The sequence below is a fragment of the Peromyscus eremicus genome, chromosome 4 (assembly GCF_949786415.1).
Source record: "Peromyscus eremicus chromosome 4, PerEre_H2_v1, whole genome shotgun sequence".
Taxonomy (NCBI): Eukaryota; Metazoa; Chordata; class Mammalia; order Rodentia; family Cricetidae; genus Peromyscus; species Peromyscus eremicus.
The window spans coordinates 94,085,930-94,111,567 of NC_081419.1; the positions used below are offsets into that span (position 1 = coordinate 94,085,930).

At 42.8% G+C, this 25,638-nt stretch overlaps 2 protein-coding genes across 7 annotated transcripts in view; both read right to left on the bottom strand.

The window, feature by feature from the left end:
* Positions 1-7,705, bottom strand: part of Vps39 (VPS39 subunit of HOPS complex) — a 40,410-nt gene extending 32,705 nt beyond the window's left edge. For both annotated transcript variants that reach the window (XM_059261189.1, XM_059261188.1), the window contains exons 1-2: positions 7,499-7,705; positions 1,954-2,019 (exon numbers count right to left, since the gene is read on the bottom strand). In XM_059261189.1, coding sequence (XP_059117172.1) covers positions 1,954-2,019; positions 7,499-7,571 — 139 coding nt within the window. In that variant the 5' untranslated portion in view covers positions 7,572-7,705. The remainder of the gene's footprint in view (positions 1-1,953; positions 2,020-7,498) is intronic.
* A 3,453-nt stretch (positions 7,706-11,158) lies between these two features.
* Positions 11,159-25,638, bottom strand: part of Tmem87a (transmembrane protein 87A) — a 56,604-nt gene continuing 42,124 nt past the window's right edge. For 2 of the 5 annotated variants that reach the window (XM_059261193.1, XM_059261195.1), the window contains exons 16-20: positions 19,703-19,776; positions 19,259-19,320; positions 15,751-15,803; positions 15,261-15,291; positions 11,159-12,364 (exon numbers count right to left, since the gene is read on the bottom strand). In XM_059261193.1, coding sequence (XP_059117176.1) covers positions 12,323-12,364; positions 15,261-15,291; positions 15,751-15,803; positions 19,259-19,320; positions 19,703-19,776 — 262 coding nt within the window. In that variant the 3' untranslated portion in view covers positions 11,159-12,322. Of the gene's footprint in view, positions 12,365-15,260; positions 15,292-15,750; positions 15,807-19,258; positions 19,321-19,702; positions 19,777-24,638; positions 25,115-25,638 lie in introns of those variants that run through there. The other 3 variants (XM_059261191.1, XM_059261192.1, XM_059261194.1) reach the window with 2 other exon arrangements.

Here is a 25,638-nt window from a genome sequence, read left to right on the forward strand (position 1 = left end):
TGGATGAGTTAAAACATGCCTTGAGGTCTGAGAAGGCAGCAAGCTTATGGGGTAGGCACTGACTGGCCACAACTCTCACTTTCTGCTGAAAGCTCTAACGTTTATAACTTTTGACAAATACTGCCAGTTGTCTTCCTCTGAAGTGACTTCTTTAAAAACAAACCAAACCAAACAAACAAACCAGCGGAGCAAAGTGGCGCACGCCTTTAATCCCAGCACTTGGGAGGCAGAGGCAGGTGGGTCTCTATGAGTTCCAGGCCAGCCTGGTCTACACAGTGAGTTCAGGACAGCCAGGGCTACATAGTGAGACCCTGTCTTGAAAAACAAACAAACAAACAAACTTTACTCAATATCCCAAGGGGTCTGAAAAACTAGTCTTTCAGGCAAAACTAATGTGTCATTAAAAAGCAAAAAATCAGCCAGTTCATCTCATAACACAACAACATACAAAACACCTTTCCCTGAGATAACCATGGGCCTAACTGCATACCTAAAACTATGGAGGCCAGGCTAGTCTTGAATTTGAAGCAATACTCCTGCATCAGCTTTCTACATCATGGAATTACAGGCATGAAGTCACTACACCTGGCCTGAAAGACTGTTTTTGTATTTTGTGTGTGTGTGTGTGGGGGGGGGCATCATATCAGGTTGAAAACTGTAATTGCTGGGGCTGGAGAGATGGCTTATGGTTAAGAGCACTTGCTACTCTTGCAGGAGTTGAGTTTGGTTCTCAGCACCCACATCTGTCAGCTGACAACCACCTAGAACTCCAGCTCTAGGGGATCTGATGCCTTCTTCTGTCCTCCCTAGTTATATATGTATGTGTACATAATCACAGACACACAGACAGACACAGAAACATATACACATAAATAAATAAAATAAAATGAAAAAATTTAAAACTATGTGATTGTTGGACTTTCAGGTCCATTACGGTTGAATAATGACAACTTGGTCCAACCTCTTCTTGTGACTTTAGGGCATAATATGCAAACATCAGCTTTCTTTTTCTTTCTGTGTGTCCACACCTGTGTCCAGGAATATATGTACATGTGTGCACATGCAGGTGGAGGCCAGAGGACATCAGATGATGTTCCACCTTGGGTTTTTGAGATGAGGTCTTTCACTGGGACCTGGAACTCGATAATTCTGTTAGTCTGCCCGTCTCTACTTCCTCAGACCTGTGTTTCCAAGCACGCATGGTAAGCCTGGCTGTTTTATGACAGTTCTGGGGATCCTCATACTGACAAGGCACAAACTACCAGTGGGGCTCTCTCTCCAACCTCCCAAACATCCATTTTCCATAAAGAAAAGTATAGGCATAAAACCAGAAAAAAAGGGATAGTCCTTAGCAGAACACCTTTCAAACACTTTAGTTATTATTGTACATCATCACTGACAAAGTCACAATTAATAAGAGCTTTAGTTTTTAAAGTTCTTCCAAGCCTATTACTGCTTTATCTGCTCCCAAAAACTTTGTCGAAGTTTACAAAAGAGAATGCTGGTACTGGAAAGGACTCACCCAGTCATGTGGCCAAGAAGTAAAACTGTACACAAACCTACAATGCCCTCTTCGTAGCCTAGCCTCATAGGTTAGTGCCATCCACATCAATGGATACTGTTCTTTACAGGATTTTTCTCTTTCTGCCTACCACTATATAGCATTTATACAGGATTCTTATTCCATCAGAAACATTTCTTATTAAGCAGTCAATCTCCTATATAAGAAGGTGTGGGCTATTCAGCTCAACCCACCAGAGGAGGAAAGAGTTTGTTAAAGAAAACAGATCCCAGGAGATTCTCATGTTTCTCCTTCCCTCCCCACAGTCCTCTCTCCTAGTCACTCCTTTACTGGTCTAGGAATCTCCGTTTTCATAGCTGTGCACTAGTTAACCATTATAGCTTTCTTTTGTATCACCACAAGTCAGCTGCTTCTTGGTTCGAGACACTTACCAACATCCTTCCGAATCCTGTAGAGAAGAAGATGTCCTTGTTTGGTTCCAACAAGAAGCCATTCCTCTAGAAAAGGGCCCAGAGAAAGTTAATTAGCTTTTGTGAAAACCCTAGCTCTTCAACTTGGGTCTGCGGAGGCTGGAGTTGTGGCTCAGTAGTAGAGCACCTGCCTGGTGTGAGAAATATAACTCCTGCATTCAGCTCCCAGTGAGTATGTGTTTGGGGGGGCTGGGGGGGCACAGCAGAAGGGGCTGAAAGGAGGAGGAAGAGAAAGGGATGTCAGAAAATGAAACAACCAAAAAGGACTCATTCTGCCAGATGTGTGCTCACACCTATAATCTCAGCACTTGGACCACTAAGGCAGGGGGACTTCCGTGAGTTTAAAGCTAGCCTGGGCTACCAAACAAGGTTATTTTTAGGCTAGAAAGTTAGCAGATTAAAAAAAAAAAAAAAGAAATGTCCTTGGCTTCATTGTTTAAAATTAAGTTTGAGGGACATGGAGTGGGGATGGGCTAACCAAGACTAAGGATGCATGAAAAAAAAGAAGCCTCATGGATCCACTACTTTGTAAGTAAATTGAAAACATAATGTTTTAATTCTCCGAGTTGGAGGCCAGCCTGATCCACAGAGTGAATTCTAGACCAGTAAGCACTACCTAGTGAGACCTTGTCTCAAATAAACTAATAAATAATAAAAGTAACATACACGCACACATATATATATATATAGATATATGTGTATATATGTATAAAATTTTAGCAAGAGAAAGAATTTGAACACAGGCATCCTATATGGGTGGACAATGCTTTTCCAGGAAGAAGTTGGTTACTAAATGAAAATCTCAGCACTAGCTGTGGGATACCTCATGTTACTGGCCAGGAAGGCCACAGAGGCTCCCCAAACAATAATACAGTGTACTGCCATCACTCTTGGTCTCCCACCATATCTAGAGCGCAAGCCACTACTGCTAAAGATACAACTCACTCTGGCTGCAGGGCACAGAGAACTCGAGCTGGAACTGAGCTAGGAATTTCCTCCCTGCCGACTAGCCATCACAGAACTACGTACGAGGTGCTATGCAGGCTACGAGGAGAGAAAAATCAACAGTGCTATTACTCAGCTGTGAACTCTGAATGCTCTAACACCAACCTAGCAGGCAGGACATGCCCACTGGAGCAACAGTGACAGGAATTAGGTGGGTAACCAACCAGTTTCTGATTGGATTTGAGGCCTGCTCCCCAAGAGGTAAACCTAATCGAAAGTCCCTGGCTTCGGAGGCCATAAGCCCAGGGGGGTAAACCACTACCATTATCTGCTACTGTTGTTCCAAGGACATGGCATCAAACTGCCTTCTAAAGATCTACGGTTATGGGGCTGGAGAGATGGCTCAGAGGTTAAGAGCACCGGCTGCTTTTCCAGAGGTCCTGAGTTCAATTCCCAGCAACCACATGGTGGCTCACAACCATCTAGGATGAAATCAGGTACCCTCTTCTGGCATGTAGGCATACATGCCAGAACACTGCATTTATAATAAATAAATAAATTAAAAAAAAAAAAAGATCTATGGTTATGCTCATTACCACATGCTACTCTCAGACTTGGCCAGTGAAGCTTCTTCTGCAGTTGACAGTAGTTAATGAAGAGTCTCATGACTGGTTAAAATGCTGGGAAAAAGTGACTACTGAGTACTCATCGCTACACAGACATCTATAGAAACACCCCACCCCCACCCCACCAAGGCACAGGAAACATTTTGGAAGAGGAGGTAAAAAGAATGTAAGAGCTGGAGGACAGTGAAAAAATGCTATAATACAACTGTCTATAGAAAGGACATGCCATTGCACTCACAAACTCACATAACAGAGCTACTGGAGCACAACAAAGAGAAAACAAAAAGCCTGGCAGACCGGGAACAGCACGACATGGATATTCACCTGGGAATCAATACTGCATACCAGAAAACAGAACATTATTACCCAAACAGGTAATATACATGTAAACCAACTAGAATCAGTCCCAGAAAACTACCAAGGAGGTGGGTGTGGTGGCCCATACCTGTAATCCCAGGACTCAAGTGGTAGGAGGATCATGAATTGAAGGTCAGCCCTGGCTCCATATTGAGTCCTGGTCATAACAAGGCATAACAAGGGGAAGTAAGACCTAGTCCTGGGGCTAGAGGTTAGACCTGAACTCCCCAGGAAATGAGTAAGGCTGGGGGACCTCTTGCTCATATCATCTTGATGAAACTCTGTCTATCCAGCAGTGTAACACAGCCTAACTTCATGCAGTAAACAGTTTCAGTCCTGGCCCAGTGCAGGGGCTCTTACAAGGTAAACTCCTGCTCAGCTGCATCAGAATGAAGTAGACATACTTGAAAATCCCTAGCTTCACACCTAATGATTCTGATCAGTGATTCCTAGGGTGGTACTCTGAGATTGGCATATATAAATTAAATTTTAATTATATAGTATATATGTGTGTGTGTGTGTGTGTGTGTGTGTGTGTGTGTGTGTGTGTGTGTAGTTTAAAACCAAAAATTGGGCTGGATGTGGTGATGAATGCCTTAAATCTCAGCATGAAGGAGCCAGAGGCAGAGCCAGAGGCAGAGGCAGAGGCAGAGGCAGGCACATCTCTGAGTTCAAGGCCAGCCTGGTTTACGTAGGGAGTTATAGCCCAGTCAGGAACATATAGTGATATCTTATCTCAAACAAATAAACAAATATACAGCACAAACAGAAACAAACAAACCCAAAACCTATGAAAAGTCTAGTTTCCATTACTATCCACTCTATCCACTGCTGTCCTTTCTAAAGCTACAGCTATCATTTAGTAATTCTGGTTTATTCTTCCAGTGTTTCTTTGGGCCATACAAGTAAAAATGAGCAGTTTTCACAAATACAAATATACACAGGCGTACATACACAATTCATGTGTTCTGTCTGCTTGTTCTTATTTTAAGACAAGGTCTACAGTGTCTCCCAACATAGAATAGGTTGGTCCTGAAACCCTGGGCTCCCCATGCTCTTGTCTTGGCCTCCAACCTGATCATGCCCGATATTGCCAGCTATGGTGAAAACTTTGGAACTTAGTCTAGTTATGTTAATACCACTTCAGGGGTTTGAGCAAGAGAGATGCAATGGGACTCAAGTCTTCAAAGGCTTACTCTGTCAGGCTAAGGTAAACGAGAACACTAGCATCGTAACTGAGATAAAAGACAGAGCCCTCCTTCATCAAGAGCAACAGCAACAGGCATGGAAGAAATGCCTAGACTGGAGATTTATTCGGGTCAGTCAAAATCCTTTGGGAGACTGAGAATGTGAGAAGTCAACCGTGATTCCAAGGCCTTTCGCCTCAACTAAAGAGAAAAAGAAATACCATTTATTACAACACGGGACACATGATAGGAGTATTTGGTGGCATTAAAATCTAGAGCAGGAGCCGGATTGATGGCTCAGAGGTTAAGAGCCTTTGCTGCTCTTTGGGTGGACCTGAGTTTGGTTCAAGAACCCACATGGTGGCTCACAACCATATGTAGCTTCAGATCCCAAGTTCCAGGGGATCTGGCACCTTCTGACGTCCTCAGGCACACACAGGATGTACAAACGAACATGCAGGCCAAACACTCATACAGATAAAATAAATGCATCTAAAAAGCACTTGAAAAAATCTAGAATGGTTAAGGTCATGCTATTAGACATCCCAATGCTAAAGAAAAGTTGGCATCTATAACTGGAATTCAGGGAGAGACCGTCAATGTCCTCATTTCCATGCCCAGAAGACAGATGAACGGTGCCACAGTCTTCCAGCTTAAATTCTGTCTGGCTCTACATGATCTGATTGCTGGATGAACTTCCCAGGTAAAAGAACAAATGTCTAGGAGCAATCATCATCAGTGCTGAAGTAGCAATAATTATTATCTAAAGCCCGAAAATGAAATCATTTGATGCAAGGAAAAGTAAACAACCTTCCGGTACTGACACTGACCTTGGTAACCTAGGAGACAGCACATTTCTTCTAGTTGGTGAGGGGTCAAACCAGAACAAAAGCTACTTCTCATTTCAAAACTTTTAAAGAACCTCAGCTGAGTGGAATCTTTACTCTGACGACGCGGAGTTAATGAGTCTCTCTTAGAGGGGAAAGGGGCAACGATTCTGACAAGCTAATTCAAGCATGTGGCAAGTAGCTGCATGCATCCATCCTTCTTGGATGCATATGTCTTAGACTGAATTGAGTACCTGCCCTGAATGTTGAAATCGTTTACCTGGCGCCCTAATACGTCCTTATGCATTTGGTCCTCACTGTGTTCTAGGTACACTGGCACTATTTCTCACTCATCCTTGCAATCCTGTCCCTGGTGGAGAGACTTAGTCCAGGTAGGTATCTAATACATGTTTGATGAAACAATAGAGAAATGAATCCCTTCATTTATTATTTTCTACTGAGAGCACTTTCCTCCAGGAAATGAGGTTTTCTTGAGATGTTTGTAGGAAATAGAATTCTCTCCCTAATTCGAAGGACTAGGCCAGTTTACAGTGGGGGTACTATTTTACAGAGGCTAGAGGCTGCTCAAAGAGGAAAGCCACAGAGTAACACAAAAGTCTGAATCCCTCTGAGGAGTCTACAGAGTCCTTTCAGGAAAGGATGGCTGGATAGAACTATCAATAGATGCATAGGACACTGGTCACCATCAAGATTTCCACATGGTCCATCATGGTACCTTACTCAATGTAAAAACTAAGTAAGTTCTCTAAACTTTACCTTTGCATATAGGCCCTTGATTTCTAGGACATGGACATTAATAGAAAAGACTTTAAATTATTTCCTACTTAGCCTTTGGGGGTTGTAACAGATAATAACGATTCATGGAAAAGCACTCAATGCAGCTGAGCCAAGATTTACATTCTTGAACTCCAGAACACACAAAAGATGCTGACCTTGCTTTCTGCATTAGCCAATCCCAAGAAAAAAGTATACAAGGTCGTGTGGGTTAGGTTTCACGGCAGTCTGTTATGATGCGCTTCCACTTCAGTCAGGTAACTTGGGCACTTCACGACACAACGCACTCAACCACTTAGACTAAGTGAGTATGTGAGCTATGCACCGTAAAGAAAAGTAAACTGAGTGAACACTAGGGTTCTGAAACATACGGTGCTAAAGTGTTCAGTGTCCAGTAAACCACCTGTGTCTTTCACCTAGAAAACACCACAATCATTTATTTTAACAAGTTCAAGCCCCTGGCAGCTTAACGACTTCCTGATGCTTTGCCCTTTCCGCTCAGGACTTCTTGGGAATAGAAATGGGCCCCAATCGAGCACAATTAATACAGCAAGCCCAACCTCCAAATGCACAGTGCACGGGAGAGCTGAACGTCCGCAAATGGACTGTCCTTAGAGATCGCGCAAGCCGCCCCGGGTGTCCAGTCCGGTTATCTCTGCCCTCTCTGACAGCCTGCGTCCTCAGCCCACCTACACGGTCAGACGCCTTGTCTCCTTCCAGTCAGGCGCGAGGGGCAGCCACCTCCCTGGCCCGAGGCCCCGCGGCTCACCCCAGGCAGCTAGGCAGTCGATTTGCAGGGGAAGCTTTTCCAGGATCGGAACCGGCTCGAAAGCGTCGTGCATGGCTGCGGAACTTCTCTGCCGCTGTCCCGCCCCGGCTGCAGGGCGGAGCCTGAGACCCGAAGACGGGGAAGACCCGGATCCCACCTGGGACCCTGTTACAGGACCTTCGCCAACACGGCCATCCTTGTAGCCGGACTTCCTGCTGACTTAAGCCCGCCCCTTCCGCTGCAACGAGCTCCGCCCCTCCCTCTGAGTTCCCATCTTGACAGCTGGTGTAAAGGCGGAAACTGGTCCTAATCTTGGAGTCGTCCTAGGCAGTAAACGCAGTGAAGACCTCGTGCTGTCTGGAAATGTGGCTCAGTGGCTCGAGTGCCAGGAGAGATGGCACACTCCAGAAATCCCGGCACTCAGGAGGATCACAAGTTCAGAGATACTTTTGCATAGCGAATTTGAAGCCAGCCTAGGATATGTGAGGTCCTGTCTCAAACAAAAACCAGCTCTCCCACCCCAGAAAAAAAGAAACCAAACCAAAGGAATTTCTGCCTTGGCATCAGACTTGGGTTGGAGATACGCCACTTAGGAAATTCGTAGTCCCCCCACCCACCCACCCCCAACACTCCGGAAATGGACCGTTGCAGGCCTTACTTTCCTACTCTGCAAAAACTGTTTCAGCATAAGGCCTATTACAATTGTGAGCATCTATCAAGTCTGATATACTCTTAACTAGTCAATAGATTGTTTTAGTATCATCATTACAGTTCAACTAATTCAACTACCTTAGGTTTACAGCGTCAAAGCTGTGTGTAGATCAGTGGTTCTCTCCTGTCCCTACACCAGCAACTTTGAAAACACAACCTTGTGTATCATTCCAACTTTACTTAAACTTTGGAGGGAAACAGTATGAACTCACTTCATACACTTAAACACAAAGACCATTATAGGCTAGTGTATCTCAGCTCCAGCACAATTTTTTAGGGGCTGCATGTGAAACTGTGTTATGCAGTAGAGGATGTTTGGAGACATCCCCCAGAATTTACCTGCTAGAGAGATTCTAGAGCAGCTTGCCTAAAGATCAGACACATGAACAAAAATGGCTTGTTTGTTAAACACTTTTGGTGAGCCACTGTTCCTGACCAATGTTTTAGCCCAGTGGTCAGATGTCTTCCTCAGTTGCTTTCCACTTTGTTATTTATGAAAAAGGGCCTGTGTTGTTTATTGTTGTTTTTGAAACAGGGTCTCACTATGCAACCCACGATGGCCTTGAACTCTCAAGAGATCTGCCTGCGCCTGCCTTCTGGGGGTTAGGATTAGAAGCTTGTGCCACCACACCCACCATTTTACAGTTAGCCAGGCTAGCAGGCCAATGAGCCCCAGGGACCCACCTGTCTTCAGCATCAGAGCAAGGGCACCAGCTTCATCCCATAGGTCCTATGGATCCAAACTCAGATCCTCAAGCTTGTGTGACAAACGCTTTACCATCTGAGTCATTGCCCTAGCCCCCTGGGCCATTGCTTCTTAACGTACTTACAAATCACCTGGAGACGTTAGTAAAATGTAAACTTGATCCAGTAGGACCAGAGTGGGATCCTCACCTGAGAACCTTGAATATACTTTTACTTCCAGGAATGGCTGACGATACTCATCTCTGAGACCACCTTTTAAGTAGCAAGATTTCATACATGTGCAGCCTTCTGACAACTTTGGACCAATGTTGTCATCTACAGAGTTTATACTTGAGAAATATAAAGTTGAGTTACAAAGATAAATAAATCTTGTTTTAAGAAAGTTTTTTTTTTTTTTTTTTGTTTTTGTTTTTTGTTTTTCGAGACAGGGTTTCTCTGTGTAGCTTTGCGCCTTTCCTGGAACTCGCTTGGTAGCCCAGGCTGGCCTCGAACTCACAGAGATCCGCCTGCCTCTGTGCGCCACCACCGCCCGGCTTAAGAGTTTTGAACTACACTCAGTTATCCTTGCCTGCATGCCTCTAGCCACAGGTTATACATGCCTGAGAGTTGATTCACTAACTTTTGGAGGGCTTTGAAATTGGTGATAATACTCCTAAGCAACTTGATTCTCCCATATATCCTAATACTCATTTTAGGGAAGCAGGTAACATGGCTCTTTACTCTTGGGGGTCCTTAATGTTTGAGGGTAACTTTATTCCATTTGTAGAATTAAAAACCAACTCATTTTAAGCTGTAAAAATGGTCTGTATCTAACTATCGGGCATGGCATAAACTTAAGCATTTGGGTTTAATGCAAAACTAATAAAGGGTGCATATGATATTATGATGTCCAAACAACTGGTCCTGGAGGTTTTACTTTTTGTACTTTATCAATTCCTTCATATGTAAGGATTGCTTGTCCTGTCTTTATCAAATACTGTTCAGATAATCAAATGAAAGTATACTGTTGAGCAGTTAGAAGCACAGAACTTCTAATCAAGTCTTTTCTTGGAATTTTAGAATGTCAATTACTATGTTAGGGAAAGGTCTAATATTTTGAGTTCCAGATACAAGGACCAAGACCAACCAATATTAAACTCTAAGAAAGGAAGAGACCAACTCTGCCCAACCAAATTACCTTCCTGGTCTGTCCTTAAAAGTCACACTATATGTCCAACCCCAATATCATAATATCAGGCCCAAGGGGCTATAAACTGTATTATGTTTCTGCTTAATACAACAGAGTTCTTCCCAAAGTCCCAAGTTCACATCCAAGCAATCTAAAGAGTATGTGACCAGCTACCCTGCTACACTGTAGTGATTACTCCATCTGGTAAGCTTTACCTGCAATCAGCCATTGATAACGGGTTAGCTTCAGAATACACTCATTTCCTCACATTATTTGTTTTTTTGGTTTTTTTTTTTTTTGGTTTTTTGAGACAGGGTTTCTCTGTGTAGTTTTGGCACCTGTCCTGGATCTTACTCTGTAGACCAGGCTGGCCTCGAACTCACAAAGATCCGCCTGCCTCTGCCTCCCCAGTGCTGGGATTAGAGGCGTGCGCCACCACCGCCCATCACATTATTTGTTCTTTAAAGGTACTGCCTAAAGGAGGTTTCAAAAAAGCCACCACAGCAAAAAGCTGTAGAGAAGTGTTCCCTAAATGCTATTAACATTTTACTATGGTATGAGAGTTTTTTGTCAACTTGACATAAACTAGGGTTACCTGGGAGGGGGGAACTTCAGTTAAAGGAAATGTCTCCATCAGATTAGCCCATAGGCAAGTCTGTGGGACATCTTCTTGATTAATGATTGATGTGAAAAGCCCATCCTACTGTGGGCGGTACCACCCCGGCACCCCAGGGCAGGGTGTAAAGAATAGAAATCTGACAAGGCATGGGGTAAGCAGTTTCTCCATGGCCTCTGCTTCAGTTTCTGCCTTGATGACTTCCTGCCTTGGCTTTTCTCAATGATGGATTATGACAGGACCTGAAATATATGCTTTCCTCCCCAAGGTGCTTTTGGTCATAGTGTTTATCACAACAATGAAAACAAACCAGAACATATAGTGTGACTTATTTTAAATTGTGGTCATCAGTTTCAATAGAAAATAAGATCATCTGTAAAGCCATAAGAGAGAAAGTCTCCACTAGCATCTGAAAGAAGAGTGTACAGAGAAAATTTGAAATAAATGAGGAAACCAATAATTTTGTTAAAATTTTTATATTAAAAAGTGGCATGAACTTTTCATGTAGAACAAAAGTCTTGGGAAGGCAAAACTGGACAGAACTGTTAAAACAGAAATATAGCGCTTCAAGTGAATCCCAACACCTGGTGATGCTCCTTATAAGCAGTCTCTAAACCAACACCAGATACTAGAACAGTCCATCTTAAAAAAAAAAAGAGCAGCAGTCAGGGCCTCCATACCACTCATGCAAGAGTAACTGCTTGGAAAGCAGTGGGGCCTGTTCCCTTTCTATCAGCTCCCCCTTCTGAAGCAGGGTAGTCCCTCCTGCAGGGTCAATAATCCCAGCACTTAAACAGAGTGCCCTTGGCACCTAGTGCAATCCCAAGAATGACATGAAGGCAAACCAAGCACTGCCCGTGACTCTTCAATGCTGCCCTTGGAGGCCAACGAAACGCAGTTAAAATTTTTGGAGTGTGCACCACATTGCCAGCAATGGGATGTGTCATAATATCAGATGTCAGAAGAGTTAAGCTAATATTTCTCTTTAAAGCACATCTGAAATAGAAAAATCTTTAATATACACCATTTGTAAACAAAATTGCACTTGATTTTCAAACACATGTAACCATCTCTCTCTTTTTCCCTCTCCCTTTTGGTCACTGGTAGGTCTATGGTTCCTTAACTCAGAAGGGCCTATTTTACTCAAACTACTTCTGCAGATGTAACCTTGACTTCTCGGGAAACTGAAAGATAAATGACAATTTCTCCCATCACCGATACAGCTTCCTAAATAAATGAAATCACAGGCAGTTGCTCCTAGAGATGACAAATTATGGTGCAGATTGACATAGTCCTTTCAGAAACATTAAACTTCCTAGTCTGACAGATTAAACAACTGAACAGAAAGTCCAGGGACAACATGTAGGTTGCAAAAACAGCCATGATAGGGTTTGGGAGGGAAGGGTGTCAATGATGTAAAGAAGCTTGTAGATTTTCTCATCCTATGAACATGTTTTCAGTAGGCTGTTCTTGGCTGACACCTCTCCCCAGCTCTATGCATAAAGATCAAGGAACAGAGTGAGATGCCATTGCTTCCTTGAATCCCATGGCGCAGTGCAGAAGACTGACGCCCACGCTGGTCTCCTCCCTGGTACGAGCCATCTTCAACACAGTCTCCCATTGCTCACTCCATCTTCGACCTTTCAAAGTGTGTGATCATTCGTTCCTAAGGAGGAAAAAGATGTATTATAAGTACAGAACTTAAAATGGTCTACATTCCAAACAATTTCTATAAAAATGGCTCAAACACATTTTTCCACAAATACTTTTCTGTGTTAATTATTTACAGCAGCGTATCTATGACGATACTGAAATATTACAGGCTCCATTCAAGGTTAAACAACTTAACTACAACTCGGAAGGAAATTTAGTTTCCTTACAGTTTTCAGTGTGCAATACTGTATTGTCAAAGGTAAATACAGTGTTGAACCGTAGATATGTGGAAATCTTATTTTAACTAAACTGATGTGTGTGTGTGTGCGCGTGCGTGCATGTGTGCGTGTGTGTGTGTGTGTGTGTGTGTGTGTGTGTGTGTGTGTGTCGTCCTTGTACCTTCCTTTGGCCTCAGGCACCAGACACGCTCATGATGTATATACATACATGCAGGCAAACACTTACATAGAATAATACATAAATAAATAGGTGCTCAGATCCAGGGTCACGCTGCTCAGGCAGTCTGAAATATCAAGCTGCAGGTTCAACAAGATATCTTGTCTCAAAAAATAAGGTGGACACACACAGAGGAAGACAATGACATTGACCTCTGGCCTTCACACACACACACACACACACACACACACACACACACACACACACACACACACACACACGAGTATTGTACACTAAAAAAGATTGCAAGGTTGCTGGGCATATGGGAATACACCTTTAATCCCAGCACTCAGAACTCTGAGTTCAAGGCCAGCCTGGTGTATAAATTGAGTTCCCAGACAGCCAGGAATACACAGAGAAACCCTGTCTTGAAAATGAAAACAAAGATTTTAAGGATGTTAAAGTTTGTGTTTTCTTACCACATAAAGAGGACTGTGGTAGCCATTATGTTTACTTACGAAGTCTTATAGTTTTTCCACAAAGGCAAATATTAAAGGGTGAAATCAATTCCCAAAAGCACTGTAGTAACCCTGTATTTTCATGTAAGCCATAGATGGCTTCACACAGACTGTCCTATTTAGCTGCACACAGTAGGGCTAGAGAGATGAGACCAAGGGGGTCCATGATGGTAAACAGAAAGCAGAAGAATGTTGTTTTTAACAAAATTTCAATTGTTCGATTTTACCAATAAAGGCTTAGGAGCCAGATTTTGAGGTGAAAGCCTGCTAGCTCAGAGAGGCAGAGTAAGCACCCAGCTGACCTTCCTCCTCAGCCTACTTCCAGAAGCCTCTCCCCTTCTCCTATGCTGTCTCAAACACCTCTCCTCAAACTGAATGTCCCTCCTCTCTTCTACTTCCCGTGCGTCTTTCTATCCGTCCTCCTGACTCCTCACTCTACGGTTTTTCCTAATAATCCTATGTTCATTTCCTGTCAGCTGGTTGCTTGCTCCACCTCTTGACCTATGGTTGACTTGATTTAGTCCTGTTTACAATATTCAAGCAGAAAGCTTTTGGATTAAAGGTGTGTGCTAGAGCTGAGCCACACCACAACTAGAAAGAGGTTTTTCTAGTAAATAATGCAATCTCGGGGTCCACAGTGTGATATACTATCCTGCAACAGAGGAAGATCCTGAGAGAGATCCAGGAATCTAAAGAATATAACCCAGAAACCAAAGTGTTGTGTGGAATAATTCAGATCAGAAATGAAGGGTTTTCATTGTTCAATATATCCAACAGCTTCAGGATTTGACATTTTTATACTGTCATACAGCAGGCCAGTAAAAAAAAAAAAATCAACAAATTGTTTTGGTAGACAGTTCAACACAATCAGTCAGAATCAGGCAAAATGTTTCTAAACACTTTGTAACAATGATTAGAACACCCTAACACTCAAAAGATGTACATAGCAGGTTGGTGGTGCACACCTTTAATCCCAGCACTCAGAGGCAGAGGCAAGTGGATCTCTGTGAGTTCAAGGCCAGCCTCGTCTACAGAGTGAGTTCCAGTGCAGCCAGAGCTGTTACAGAGAAATTCTGTCGTGAAAATAAAAAACATCACACCAAAAGATGTATATAGTCAATTCCATAGGGTCAGGTCATAATTCTTATATAAGACCATGTGAAAGCTCCTTAATAGACTGTACAGAATCAAAGTAAGAGATTTTTAAAAACTTCAGCTGGAGAGATGGCTCAGCAGGTAAGAGGACTAACTAGCAGCTCTTTCAGAGAATCCAGGTTCAATTCCCAGCACCCACATGGTGACTAACAACCACCTGTAACTCCAGTTCTAGGGGACCGGATGTCTTCTTTTGGTCTCCAAGGGCACTAAGCATGCAAGTGATGCACAGGCATACATGCAGGCAAAACACTCACACATATAAAATAAAATTAAAACAAATTTTAAAGGAAAAAACAGATTTAAAATTAGCATAAATATGAGAGGTACTAATTAATTATAATCTCATTTTATAGAACAATAACACAGAAACACTGAATTGAGTAGTAAGCTACTTGAAATGATTTATAATTTGTTCTAATCTACTACATTCTTTTTTCAACATTATTCCTAGTTTTGCCAAGATTAGAGTATGATAAATTTGAATTTCTTAAAGACAAAGGAACTACATAGTACAGAGTTCAGTGTCCGTTACCCAACTTTTTAGTTTTGTTTTGTTTGGAGACAGGGTTTCTCTGTGTAGCTCTGGCTGTCCTAGAACTCACTCAGAGATCCACCCGCCTCTGCCTCCTGAGTGCTGGGATTAAGGGTGTGCACCACTACACCTGGCTTGTTACTCAACTTTTAAATGAAAATATTCCTAAGTCTGACCACATAACTCTGGAAAAGGGAGTATGTTACACAGACATACAGAAAGGATAAGACTCCTCAATAGAATATTCATGAATACTATTTAGTTACCAGATCCACAGAGATAATGTCCGTGATTTGATTACTAACCTCATCTGAATCCAACAAGGCCGGAAGTGCTCTGCAGAGAAACATGACATTTAATAAGGCCATAACCAGTTCATGAAGGACAACAGAACAATGAATGCATTTTAAAGCTTTTTTACAACTCAGCTAGGATTTTACCTTATTACAGCCCTTCAAGAGGAGAAACAAAAGCAAATAGAGAATCAGAGTCGCTCAAGTTCTATAGAAAGAATAAAACATACTCTACAGTGTGGCAGGGTCAACACCCCATTAACATCACATTTTAAGAGCATACCCTACGGATTTGAGACTGACCTAGAGCTAAATATTTCTAAGCAGATGTCATCTGAATGAGTAATCCTAACTATTTTTGTTTTTATATTACTCCTAATCTTTTAATCATTGCTTGATCCGTATTCTCATTAGACTTCTCTTCAGTTTGTCCACTGAAAACAACAATAACGTAATACTAGCACTGAAACAGGGCTCATATAGTAACGATTCAAGCACTTACACATCAGTCACGGAAGAAGGAACATTCTCTTCTACCCACTTCAAATCATCTTCCTGCTGGGAACATAAATACCAACTGTTACTAAAACATACCACCAATATGTCTCAAGAATAGATCCGAGTTCACAAGACCTTTATTCTTTTAGCAGTCTTTTGTTATACAGTACATGCACATGGCAAATGAGGCTGACAAAAAATTTGATTAAAAATTTTCTTCGAATACCTTTGACTAACCTCTCCCTAGTATCCCAACCCCTGACTACTACTCAACCTTCTTTCCCTGTGAGTTCAACATTATTGGATTTCACAAATAATGATCATGAAGAACTTGTTTTTCTATACCTGGCTTATTTAACAAAATGTCTTCTAGTTCAGCAGTGTCACTGAAATTGTCGGGATTTCCTTCTGTTTTAAGAATAAATGCAATGTGACTGTGGATATTCTCTTCATTAAGTCATCCACTGAATGAAACTTTTTTTTTTTTTTTTTTTTTTTGCTTTTTTGTTTTTTGGTTTTTTTTTGGGGGGGGGGGAGTTTCAAGAAACAGTTTCTCTATGTAGCCCTGGCTATCCTGGAAATTCACTTTGTAGACCAGGCTGGCCTTGAACTCAGAGATTTGCTGCTTCTGCTTGCTGAGTGCTAAAATTAAAGGTGTGTGCAAGCAATGCCCTGGTCACTGAATGAACTTAACTGAAGTATCTTTGCTGCTGAGGCTGCCACAATGAGCCTGGAAATGTGGGCATCCTTTCAGCACACTGACTTCTTAGGACTGCATGCCCAGCAGCAGGATTCTAAGTCACAGAGTAAGTAACTTTACTTGGATTTTCAGGGACTCCCCACACTAACCCATGTTTAGCAGAGCACATATAGGGTTCCTGGTACTCCCCCTTCTCACCGAGGTTTTCATCTTTTGCCTTTAGGATAACAGCCACTCTAGCAGCTATAAGGTGACAGACAGCTCACTGTGGTTTTATTTTGCACTTCTTGATCAGCTGTGGTGAACATTTTTTAAACATACATTTGTAACATCTTCCTGTGAGACTTTCTATTCAAGTCCTTTGCCTCCTTTTAATCAGCATGTTTTCCTGCTACTGACTTGTTTTGAGTTCCTTATATATACATATTAACCATATTTTCTCTCATTCCATGGCTATTTACTCTGTCGACTGTATAGCAGCTTTCTGGTTTGATGCAATTCTATGTGACGGCTGTTCCATTTTTGGTTTTGTGGCCTGAGCTGCTTGATCCAAATTAAAAACAAAAAACAAAAAACGCCGGGCGGTGGTGGCGCATGCCTTTAATCCCAGCACTCAGGAGGCAGAGGCAGGCGGATCTCTGTGAGTTCGAGGCCAGCCTGGGCTACCAAGTGAGTTCCAGGAAAGGCGCAAAGCTACACAGAGAAACCTTGTCTCAAAAAACAAACAAACAAACAAAAAAACAAAAAACAAAAACCAAACAAACAACAACAAAAAAAATTCATTATGCAGACCAATATGACACAATGTCTCTCCTGTCTTCTTCTATGAGTTTTACCGTTTCAGGCCTTATATTTAAGACCTTAATCACACACACACACACCCAAAACTTACCCCATTTATGGTCCTGGGGATTGAACCTAGGACCTCATTCAGGCAAGGCTGGAACTCTACAACTGAACTATATCCCCCAGAGCCTTTATTTCATTTTGAATAGACTTCTAGTTTCTCTAACATGATTTATTGAAAAAAGAAAAAAAAAATGTCCTTTTCTTACTATCCGTCCTTAGTACCTCTGTCAAAATTCAAATGACCAGAAACGTATAAATGTAACCTCTAGGCTCTCTACCATGTTCCATTGGTTCACTTTTCCATTTTCATGCCAATACCACATTGTTTTGATTATGATGGCTCTGTAGGTTTGTTTTAGTTGTCCTGTGGGTTATACCTAGGACTCATGCAGGCTGAACAGACTCTACTGTGAACTATAGCTCTAGCTCCCTGTGGAACGTTTTTGTGGAAGTATATGTGTTTATATACACGCAGGTATGTATAAGCGTGTGTGCACTCAGGCCAGATATTAATATTTGTCCTTCTCAATCATTCCTCACCTTAGCTAATTTTTTTTTTTTTTTTTACATTTATTCATTTATAGCTTTGTGGGACAGTTTAGAGGAGTTCTTTCTTTCCACCAAAACTGGAGTCATCAGGCTTGGCAGCACAAGCCTTCACCTGCTGAGCCACCGTACCACCCACATTCTTTTTTTTGGTTTTTCAAGACAGGGTTTCTCTGTGTAGCTTTGCGCCTTTCCTGGGACTCACTTGGTAGCCCAGGCTAGCCTCAAACTCACAGAGATCCGCCTGCCTCTGCCTCCCAGTGCTGGGTTTAAAGGCGTGCGCCACCACCACCCGGCTCACACACATATTTTTTGAGACAAGGTCTTTCACTGCATCTGGAGTGCAGTGATTAGCGAGGTTAGCTGACCAGCAAACACTAGAGAAGCTCCCACCTCCACCTCCCAGGACCTGGGCTACACATGCTTGCCCGGCTTTTATATTGGGCCTGGGTATCTGAACTCAGACCCTGATGATTATACAGAAAGTGCTACCCATGGAGCAGAGCCACCTCCTCAGTAACACTATGGTATATTTTGAAGTCACATTAGTGTGATGCCTTCAGCTTTATTATTTTTCTCAAGAACACTTTAATTACTTAGGTGTTTTGCTTGTTATTTTTGAGGATTCTTACAAATATTAGTTGCTTTCTTAAAAAAATGTGAAAAATGTCCTGGAATTTTTTAGTGATTACAATAACTGCTGTAACCGTTAATTCACGTAGGCCAGCAAGATGACTCAAGGGGGTAAGGGTGTTGCTGCCAAGCCTGAAGACCTGGATTCAATCCCTGGAACTCACATGGTGGTAAGGGAGAACCAACTCTCAAAAGTTGTTGTCTGACCTGTACACAGACATAATACATACCCTACTCCACTCACATCCACACACACACACACACACACAAATAAATCAATAAAAATAGAAATACAGTAGCCAAGCGGTAGTGGTACACACCTTTGATCCCAGCACTCAGGAAGCAGAGGCAAGTGGATCATTGTGAATTCAAGGCCAGCCTAGTCTACAGAGTGAGTTCCAGGACAGCTATGACTGTTATATAGAGAAACCTTGTCTCACAAAACCAAAAAAGAAATAGAAACATAGTAAAATTAAAATTAAAATATTTAAAAGCAAGCATAACAGCCAGGCGGTGGTGGCGCAGGCCTTTAATCCCAGCACTTGGGAGGAAGAGGTAGGCAGATCTCTGTGAGTTCGAGGCCAGCCTGGTCTACAAAGCGAGTTCCAAGACAGCCAAAGCTACACAGAGAAACCCTGTCTTGAAAAACCAAAAAAATAAAAAACAAAAAAAACAAAACCATAGTTACAAAAAACCATTAAGGCCTACCCCTAACAAGCTTGGGTTCCACCATGGGCCACAGACCAGGCAGAGATCACAAAGAAAAGAAAAAAGTCATCCTTACTGCTTTGCTGACTTTACTATTTCCATTTGGTTCCTGTTTGGTACTTCTCATTTTCATTCCTTCTGTAAAAGGGAAGGAAAAAACAACAAAAGGCCCACAGATTGGTTAACTTTGTCATTACACCAGCCACCAAAGCAAAACCATACTCAGATTTATGTTAAGCTTACTGACTGAATTATGAACAGATGCTCCTCTATCCTAACAACATGTGTAATAAAAGTGCAAAGCTAAATTTGTGTCTCATTTCTACAAGGGATCTGGACATCATGCAGAAGTGTTACTGGGTTCATCGTGGCTCCACTTAAAGTTTGGTTGTTCTCTCTTCACCCTAACTTTACCAAACAGAAGAATCACACTTTTTTTTTTCTTTTAAAATTATTTTCTTTGAGGAAAAAAAAATACTGAAAGCCCACATAAGAACAGTGAGTTTTCTCCAAAGCTCACCAAAGCTTTCCTTCAGCATCGGTTCCTTCTGCTCATCCTCTTCATCTTCCTCTGACAAGGGTGAAAAGGCAAACCTGGCGGAAGAGCACAGAGGGAATGCCACAGGGAACGCCGCTCTCTGAGCATCACAGAACTTAGACCGGAAGTGCAACTGCCTCAGCTCTTCCCTCACACAGTTCTTAATGCCTGTTCCCTCAGCTCTTCCTTCACAGTTCTTAATGCCTGTTCCCCAGCTCTTCCCTTCACACAGTTCTTAATGCCTGTTCCCCAGCTCTTCCTTCACACAGTTCTTAATGCCTGTTCCCCAGCTCTTCCTTCACACAGTTCTTAATGCCTGTTCCTCAGCTCTTCCCTTCACACAGTTCTTAATGCCTGTTCCTCAGCTCTTCCCTTCACACAGTTCTTAATGCCTGTTCCTCAGCTCTTCCTTCACACAGTTCTTAATGCCTGTTCCCCAGCTCTTCCCTTCACACAGTTCTTAATGCCTGTTCCTCAGCTCTTCCTTCACACAGTTCTTAATGCCTGTTCCCCAGCTCTTCCTTCACACAGTTCTTAATGCCTGTTCCCCAGCTCTTCCTTCACACAGTTCTTAATGCCTGTTCCCTAGCTCTTCCCTTCACACAGTTCTTAATGCCTGTTCCCTAGCTCTTCCCTTCACACAGTTCTTAATGCCTGTTCCCTCAGCTCTTCCTTCACACAGTTCTTAATGCCTGTTCCCTAGCTCTTCCCTTCACACAGTTCTTAATGCCTGTTCCTCAGCTCTTCCTTCACACAGTTCTTAATGCCTGTTCCTCAGCTCTTCCCTTCACACAGTTCTTAATGCCTGTTCCCCAGCTCTTCCCTTCACACAGTTCTTAAGCCTGTTCCATCAACTGAATAGCGGGATGGTATGAGCCACAGACTCCGGGGGACCTAGACAAGTTAATTTCCTCATCTGTAAATGGAGACAATAGAACAAGAGTCCAAACTCTCAGTAGTGTTTCCTGAAAAGTCAAGTCAAGCTAGTGAGGCAGCACAAACCTGTAATCCCAGACCTAGGGAGGCTGAGGCAGGACAGTTAAGAGTTCAAAGCCGCTGGGCGGTGGTGACACACGCCTATAAGCCCAGCACTCGGGAGGCAGAGTTCTGTGAGTTCGAGGCCAGCCTGGTCTAGACAGCGAGATCCAGGACAGGCTCCAAAGCTACACAGAGAAACCACACATACACACACACAAAATAATAATAATAATAATAATAATAATAAAAATAAAAAATAAAATGCAAAAAAAGAAAAAAAAGAGTTCAAAGCAAGTCTAGTTTGGATGACACAGCAAGACTCTGTCTCTTATTAAGCAATAAAAAACTCTAATTCAAGTCACTATGAAATGTTTAAAACAATGTATTTCAAAGACATATATTAGAAAAATAGCTCTAATTTAAAACTTCAACTTTCGAGCTGACTAAAAAAAGGAGATCTAACTTTAGGTGCCCCAGGTAATTTAAAATCTCAGTCTCCACACGAGAAAGCTACTAACTGAGCACATCTCTGATGCCTTTCTTCAGTATTCCCAACAGACTTGGCAATGAGACTTGGTGATCCCTAGAAGGCTTTAGTTTTGACCTCCTTCTGTACTTCTCACTTTACTGCTGTCTAACACTTTCATTTTATTTTGTTTTAAAATCTCTCATGAGGAAAAAAAAAACTATTAGTAAGATAGGAACAGGGAATGTTGGTCACTTATTAAGGGCTAACTTAAGTGGAAAAGATCACAGTTACAGTTTGAAAAGCATCTGAAGATGAGATGTAAGTGAGAGTAAGACAGAGACCCCCCCCCACCTCTATTTAATGTAGTAACTAAGGCCAAGCCCACACACAACGTAAGGATGAGAGTAAGGCAGAGACCTCCCCACCTCTATTTAATGTAGTAACTAAGGCCAAGCCCACACACAACGTAAGGATGAGAGTAAGACAGAGACCCCCCCCCCAACCTCTATTTAATGTAGTAACTAAGGCCAAGCCCACACACAACGTAAGGATGAGAGTAAGGCAGAGACCCCCCCCAACCTCTATTTAATGTAGTAACTAAGGCCAAGCCCACACACAACGTAAGGATGAGAGTAAGACAGAGACCCCCCACCTCTATTTAATGTAGTAACTAAGGCCAAGCCCACACACAACGTAAGGATGAGAGTAAGGCAGAGACCACCCCACCTCTATTTAATGTAGTAACTAAGGCCAAGCCCACACACAACGTAAGGATGAGAGTAAGACAGAGACCCCCCACCTCTATTTAATGTAGTAACTAAGGCCAAGCCCACACACAACGTAAGGATGAGAGTAAGGCAGAGACCCCCCACCTCTATTTAATGTAGTAACTAAGGCCAAGCCCACACACAACGTAAGGATGAGAGTAAGACAGAGACCCCCCCACCTCTATTTAATGTAGTAACTAAGGCCAAGCCCACACACAACGTAAGGATGAGAGTAAGACAGAGACCCCCCCACCTCTATTTAATGTAGTAACTAAGGCCAAGCCCACACACAACGTAAGGATGAGAGTAAGACAGAGACCCCCCCACCTCTATTTAATGTAGTAACTAAGGCCAAGCCCACACACAACGTAAGGATGAGAGTACGACAGAGACCCTCCACCTCTATTTAATGTAGTAACTAAGGCCAAGCCCACACACAACGTAAGGATGAGAGTAAGACAGAGACCACCCCACCTCTATTTAATGTAGTAACTAAGGCCAAGCCCACACACAACGTAAGGATGAGAGTAAGACAGAGACCCCCCCCAACCTCTATTTAATGTAGTAACTAAGGCCAAGCCCACACACAACGTAAGGATGAGAGTAAGGCAGAGACCTCCCCACCTCTATTTAATGTAGTAACTAAGGCCAAGCCCACACACAACGTAAGGATGAGAGTAAGACAGAGACCACCCCACCTCTATTTAATGTAGTAACTAAGGCCAAGCCCACACACAACGTAAGGATGAGAGTAAGACAGAGACCCCCCCACCTCTATTTAATGTAGTAACTAAGGCCAAGCCCACACACAACGTAAGGATGAGAGTAAGACAGAGACCACCCCACCTCTATTTAATGTAGTAACTAAGGCCAAGCCCACACACAACGTAAGGATGAGAGTAAGGCAGAGACCACCCCACCTCTATTTAATATAGTAACTAAGGCCAAGCCCACACACAACGTAAGGATGAGAGTAAGGCAGAGACCCCCCACCTCTATTTAATGTAGTAACTAAGGCCAAGCCCACACACAACATAAGGATGAGAGTAAGACAGAGACCCCCCCACCTCTATTTAATGTAGTAACTAAGGCCAAGCCCACACACAACGTAAGGATGAGAGTAAGACAAAGACCACCCCACCTCTATTTAATGTAGTAACTAAGGCCAAGCCCACACACAACGTAAGGATGAGAGTAAGACAGAGACTCCCCACCTCTATTTAATGTAGTAACTAAGGCCAAGCCCACACACAACGTAAGGATGAGAGTAAGGCAGAGACCACCCCACCTCTATTTAATGTAGTAACTAAGGCCAAGCCCACACACAACGTAAGGATGAGAGTAAGACAGAGACCCCCCCACCTCTATTTAATGTAGTAACTAAGGCCAAGCCCACACACAACGTAAGGATGAGAGTAAGACAGAGACCACCCCACCTCTATTTAATGTAGTAACTAAGGCCAAGCCCACACACAACGTAAGGATGAGAGTAAGGCAGAGACCACCCCACCTCTATTTAATATAGTAACTAAGGCCAAGCCCACACACAACGTAAGGATGAGAGTAAGGCAGAGACCCCCCCACCTCTATTTAATGTAGTAACTAAGGCCAAGCCCACACACAACGTAAGGATGAGAGTAAGACAGAGACCCCCCACCTCTATTTAATGTAGTAACTAAGGCCAAGCCCACACACAACGTAAGGATGAGAGTAAGACAGAGACTCCCCACCTCTATTTAATGTAGTAACTAAGGCCAAGCCCACACACAACGTAAGGATGAGAGTAAGACAGAGACCACCCCACCTCTATTTAATGTAGTAACTAAGGCCAAGCCCACACACAACGTAAGGATGAGAGTAAGACAGAGACCCCCCCCCAACCTCTATTTAATGTAGTAACTAAGGCCAAGCCCACACACAACGTAAGGATGAGAGTAAGACAGAGACCCCCCCCACCTCTATTTAATGCAGTAACTAAGGCCAAGCCCACACACAACGTAAGGATGAGAGTAAGGCAGAGACCCCCCCCCCCACCTCTATTTAATGCAGTAACTAAGGCCAAGCCCACACACAACGTAAGGATGAGAGTAAGACAGAGACCACCCCACCTCTATTTAATGTAGTAACTAAGGCCAAGCCCACACACAACGTAAGGATGAGAGTAAGACAGAGACCCCCCACCTCTATTTAATGTAGTAACTAAGGCCAAGCCCACAAACAATGTAAGGATGAGAGTAAGGCAGAGACCCTCCACCTCTATTTAATGTAGTAACTAAGGCCAAGCCCACACACAACGTAAGGATGAGAGTAAGACAGAGACCCCCCCACCTCTATTTAATGTAGTAACTAAGGCCAAGCCCACACACAACGTAAGGATGAGAGTAAGACAGTGACACCTCCACCTCTATTTAATGTAGTAACTAAGGCCAAGCCCACACACAATGTAAGGATAAGAGTAAGGCAGAGACCCCCCCACCTCTATTTAATGTAGTAACTAAGGCCAAGCCCACACACAACGTAAGGATGAGAGTAAGACAGAGATACCTCCACCTCTATTTAATGTAGTAACTAAGGCCAAGCCCACACACAACGTAAGGATGAGAGTAAGACAGAGATACCTCCACCTCTATTTAATGTAGTAACTAAGGCCAAGCCCACACACAACGTAAGGATGAGAGTAAGGCAGACACTACTGCCAAGAAAGACGACATAAGGCCCTAGGTTCAATCCCTAGCACCACTACTCAAAAAGGACAGAAACTACCTTAAATCTAGCATGACCACAGTTTAATACAAGGAACCACAAGGTTTAATTATAATCAATGTGTTGGGAGAGTGACTTAAAAGAATCTTCAAGCTGTAACAATCATGGCAAAGGGCTGTCCATGGAAGAAATGGGTTTTCTTGAAGCCACCTCAGTTTTATGCTACATAGTCTATATAAATATCTTCTAAGTGTCAAGCCTGGAAGATCAAAGGATTAAATGAATAATTACAGCAGCAAAAAACATAAAAATGTTATGTAATGTTTTTTATTTGTGTGTGTGTGTGTACATGGAGGTCAGAGGACAACATGGAAGAGTCAATTTTTTCCTTCTACCAGATGGGTTAGGGGGATTGAACTTAGGTCAGCAGGCACGGTGCTAACAGGTATCTTCACCAAATGAGCTATCTTGATGGCCCTGTAATGGTTTGAGAAGACATATTAGTTAAGATATCCCTACCACAAACTGACTCCCTTACATGCTAGTTATATTCATGGTGCGTCTGTGTCTGTCACATAAATGTGGTAGCATCTGTATAATGAAGAATCAATCTTACACGAAGCAAGGTCTGATTTCTGCCCTTGGACATTTGGGAGGGGATCTCCATGCCTACAGAAGGTTCTTTATTTTTTTATTTTTTATTTTTTGAAACAAGGTTTCTCTGTGTAGTCCTGACTGTCCTGGAACTTGCTCTGTAGCCTAGGCTGGCCTCAAACTTAGAGATCTGCCTACCTCTGCCCCGGCCTGTACTGGGATTAAAGACATGTGTCACCACCACCCAGCCAGAAGGTCCTTGCTTGATGGGAATATCTTTGTTTCCCTTGGGATCTAACAGTGTGGTCTGCAAAAGGGCCTCAGGTCATATCTTATTAGAACTAATTAATATCCATGTTAGTTCTGACCTGTCCAGGAAATGGAGACTAAAGGTGCTGTGGGATAAT